This window comes from Lygodium microphyllum, chromosome 16 (genome assembly GCF_053477565.2).
Source record: "Lygodium microphyllum isolate KBCC chromosome 16, Lygodium_microphyllum_v1.1.10, whole genome shotgun sequence".
NCBI lineage: Eukaryota > Viridiplantae > Streptophyta > Polypodiopsida > Schizaeales > Lygodiaceae > Lygodium > Lygodium microphyllum.
Genome location: NC_141150.1, coordinates 86205204 through 86209613, shown reverse-complemented (window position 1 = coordinate 86209613; position 4410 = coordinate 86205204). Strand labels below are relative to the sequence as shown.

The following is a 4410-nucleotide window of genomic DNA, read 5'->3' as shown; positions in this document are numbered from 1 at the left end:
TTTAAAAATAGTATTTGCACCCATATGTGTTTTCTAGATGGGGTAGCATCGAAGCAACACATGTAGTAGTCTCTTGGAATTATGTAACAATGGGGTGTGCTAAACATGATAAATGATGAAGCTTTGAAATGCAATGGGTGTGTGCAAAATGAGGGAATGTCCCATGCTTGAGAAGGTAGCTTAAAAGATGTGCTAGCTATTGCAAGTTTTGTATGCAAAAAGTTCGCCATCAATTTCTATGATGAGGACCATATTCACAATGATTGTGGGGGGAATGCTCTATAGTTTGCCTAGTCTACAATTGAGAGAGCAACTAGGAAAGCCATATCTAAAAAGCAACATTAGAGGGGTTGGGTGTTGAAAACTTCAATGGAGATTTGCAGAAGAATGGAGTTAGCAATAGCAACAAATTAGCCAAAGGTTGTAATCATGTGGTTTTGTTGAAGAGTGAGCTAAAGGACAAGTGTAGGAGGATCAAAAGCCTCATTTGGACTATAGACTATGAGGATCACCATAGCAAGCTGGGCTACTATATTAATGTGAAGGCATTAATCATGGCTGTAGTGTGAGTAAGATGTTGGCTTCTATAGATCACTAATTAAAGGAGCTAAAGGGGCTACAAGCCTATGAAGTGGCATCATTGAAGGGTGATTGTGTGAGAAATTGCAACCAAAATTAAGAGGAATATTTACAAGTGGAGTTCATGAAGTTGTCCGCCATCTGAAGGGTGGGATCGGATAATGGGAGAGGGCCTGAGGTGTAGATTACATATAGGAAGAGGAACTATTGGTTGTGAGGAGTAGGGCAGCTGAGCATGAAGGCATGATTACTTTGGAGTAGGTCATAGTAGGTCAGGATTGCTCTGTTGATTAATTAAGTGCGTATTCTATAGTATAGTCATGGCCTTTGTACAAAGCATTGTGGCAAATGCATCAACCATGTCCATCGCATAGTGATAGTCTTGGAGCTTAATTGTGATGTTGCTTAAGGTTACCTATCTATTAAGGCTTTTTTCCATGTAGAAAATATTTTTCCTATTAGTGAAACATTCTCGATATGGCAAAGTATTAACTATTTGGCAATCTTTTCATGTTATAGGCAAGAAAACTCCATATAGTGAAACATTTCCCATCTAAACTCTACAGGAAGAGTGCCCTTTTCCTCGGTTCCAAAAATCCTTAGGTTATGTGTATTTTTGTGTTGTGAGATAGGTGGGAAATGTCTCTCTTTCTCTTTTTCCTTACCAGGACATTTGTCAAAAGTTCCTTGATGCTGGAGACCGACCGTTGGGATGATGTTAGGATCCACCAGGCGTAGCAGGCGGACATATCATGTGGCATTGTTGTCGACGAGGAAGGTGCGGCCACAAGAGCCGTGGCGCGTGACGTTGGTCCGCAATGCAGAGGCCGAGCCTTATCCGGCGGCAAATAGAAGTCGAGCATCAAAATCATTCAGGCCGGCAGCAAAAGTCGATGAGCATCACGCTCATGCCGGCCACAAACGTATCGTTTGTGCGGGTGGATGCAACAAAGACAGCAGGCGGCCGAAATTATGCCTGGCATCTGCATTTGTATTGAGCGGAAGAAACGATGGTACGTCAGGGTCAGGGGGCAATATAGCAACATATAACACTACACTATAGATCAACAGCAACAGCAAGAAGGCTTGACGCACCACCAGGGCCCGCGGCGGCTAGATAGGAGGGAGATCGACATTAACGAGACGTTGGGTTGATGCATAGATATAAAACGCAGGCCGTGACGATGGGGGAGGTTAGAAGGATTACAGTAATGCGGGCAATAACGAAAGCGATGATAATCATGGTGAGCGTTTGCAACTCCATGGACAGTACTGAATATGGGGTGGTGGAGGCAGCTGCTTATGATACTGGGGTGGCGCACTGCTGGGATCATCTAGACGACCATTTAGCACCTGAAACATTTGGGACGGACTGCATGATGGCGCTAGAACAGGTGGGATATTCAATTGGTTAAATGTCTGATAAAGCTGCGGATGGTTCAAGCTGGATGTTGTTCCGTGCCCAGGTGGCTGCCGATGGGAAGACTGTGGTGCCGGGGCTGGAGTCGGCGGAGGAGACGCTGCTACATACTGCGGGGTTCGCCTACCAGACATGCGACCTCCTGATAGAAAATGACGAGCCCTTTGACGTCACCTACCGCAACAGCGACGTTCACAACTCCTTTCTCAACCTCATCAATTCATGTGCCCATTATCTCCTTCCAGGCGGCATCATCCCCGACCTCAACCTGCGTGTCACATTCTCTGGTCAGCTCTAAGAGTCCCGGACCCCGGTGCTTGGAAAAAACCCTAGGTTTAGTGTGACCCCACCTTCAAATTTTGGAAAATCATTTTCAAATTTTTAGTTTTAAGGTGTCGTACATTTCTAAAAGCAAAGGAATTGTAACGTTCAATGTCAAATTTACCTTGAACTTTCACAGGAGCGCCTATAATGAATTTCATGAGATAAAAAAAGGTATCCTCACCTTTCATTTCTGTTTGTCTTTCTCGGGCGCTATAGATTGGCCTAGTCTAACTGAATAAATGATTCATGGAAAAAAGCAAAACTTGTATTGGTCACTTCAAAAGGATTATACTCAACTAGGTCGGAATAGCCAAATATGTAGATGTGTACTACTGTCTCGTGTGTAAGAAATTAGACCATTGACTTGTGCATCAGCCTGAGAATGTTGTTGGATCATTAGAGTCTTGATGATTTAGTTTAAAGCACTAAATCAATGCTTCCCGTATCTTTTCTTGTATGTTTCTCCTTCAATGTTCCTCTATTTGATTCTTTTTTCACCCTCTCTGGTTGACATGTAATAGGTAAGTCTTATTCTGTATTACAAACTTTGACAAATATGTATAATATTTCCAAATGTGCAGAAACAAAACATAGACATGTTGTGCTTACATGTATGAAAACATAGATATGTTGTGCTTATATGTATGAATGCATGTTCATATGTGACTATGCTTGTTGGATCTCTTGATTGAATGCTTCCACATGTATATGGCACATCCAGATGCATATTTAGTTGAGAGACTAACTTACTTTGCCTTTTCCAAAATTATAGACCTCCTCTTGTATACGTGCTTTTTATACACACACACACACACACACACACACACACACTCTCTCTCTCTCTCTCTCTCTCTCTCTCTCTCTCTCTCTCTCTCTCTCTCTCTCTCTCTACATACATATATACATATACACACACATACATTTACCATTTTCACATGAATATGCACATGCACACTTTAATTATAAAAATAAACCCATATGAAATACTTCTCTTTATTCATTTTAAAACCCTCATAGGTCTTATTTGATGCAGTGATACCGAACGGTGTGGGATTTCCATGTGATGGATCCATTCTCTCTTCCAATATTCTATGCTCAATTACCTCCAAGAGGATGTAGGCAGATGCAATACTTGATCAACCCATTGTTTTTGTTTCCATTACTAGTTTTGATATTGGCCAATTCTTTGTAATTTTTGTATGGGATATGGTAGCGATACACTCCACATCAAGCTCTCATGTTTTTGTTTTTTGGCATCTTTGTGATTAATAGATCAAACTATTTTTTGTAGATATTGCTAGCAAAGGCATATCTACGTTCATGTTTCAAAAGACTATCATACCAAGTGTTGTATGCTAAGAGATATACATTAAGAATCACCTTTATGAGAGCTTGTGGAACTAAATATTAGTAATGCTAGTATGGTACCTAGCTGATGTTTTGGACACTATACTATTACTACTTCTATTGGACCTATAGCTACTGCATCTCTTAATGCCTTCAAGTTTTCATACTACAACCATGGCATATTTCAATAGAGCAAACTTTCTTGGAATTAGTAGATCAAACTATTTTTGCATATATTGCCACCACATGCAACTCTGCATTCTTGTACTTTTTAGAAAAAGACTATAACACCAAGTGTTGTATGTTGAGAGATGTACATTAAAATTTACCTAAATGGCAATTTGTAAAACTAAGTATCAACATGGTACCCAATAATAAGTAATGTTCTAGTCATAGTACTATAAACTTATTACTACTTTTAGTGGACTTCTAGTCATTACACCTTCTAATGCCCTTGATTTTTAAAAGGCTTTCTTAGGTGGAAATATTTGGGTAAGGCTATATGGAAAACTAGGACAGTGGCATTTCAAATGGCATTAAACATTGAGTTGACTTGTAGTTGTTAGGATCTATGAAATAACAAAAATGTATGCAATAATTCCATGCTATGCCAAGTGATTATCTGAGCAATTAATAGGATTAATTAGATCATGAGGTATAATAATTATGAGTAATGATAGTTGCCTTTTTTTTTTTTCTAGTTAATATGCAATAAGATTTTTATTTTGATTTGGCATTAC

The 4410-nt window shown here is 39.8% G+C and overlaps 1 protein-coding gene across 1 annotated transcript; it reads left to right on the top strand.

The window, feature by feature from the left end:
• The first annotated feature begins 1662 nt into the window (after positions 1–1662).
• On the top strand, positions 1663–3550 carry LOC148023068 (uncharacterized). Its single transcript, XM_087695170.1, has 3 exons — positions 1663–1973; positions 2046–2286; positions 3357–3550. The coding sequence occupies exons 1-3, from the start codon at positions 1734–1736 to the stop codon at positions 3440–3442; spliced, it is 567 nt and encodes a 188-aa protein (XP_087551296.1). The 5' UTR covers positions 1663–1733; the 3' UTR covers positions 3443–3550.
• Positions 3551–4410: the final 860 nt, after the last annotated feature.

Bases quoted from the DNA above. Each gene is read 5' to 3' on its own strand.
- LOC148023068 (XM_087695170.1), top strand. From the start codon at position 1,734: ATGCATAGATATAAAACGCAGGCCGTGACGATGGGGGAGGTTAGAAGG. The intron at 1,974-2,045 runs GTGGGATATTCA...TTCCGTGCCCAG, and splicing joins GCATGATGGCGCTAGAACAG to GTGGCTGCCGATGGGAAGAC. The intron at 2,287-3,356 runs GTCAGCTCTAAG...TATTTGATGCAG, and splicing joins CCTGCGTGTCACATTCTCTG to TGATACCGAACGGTGTGGGA.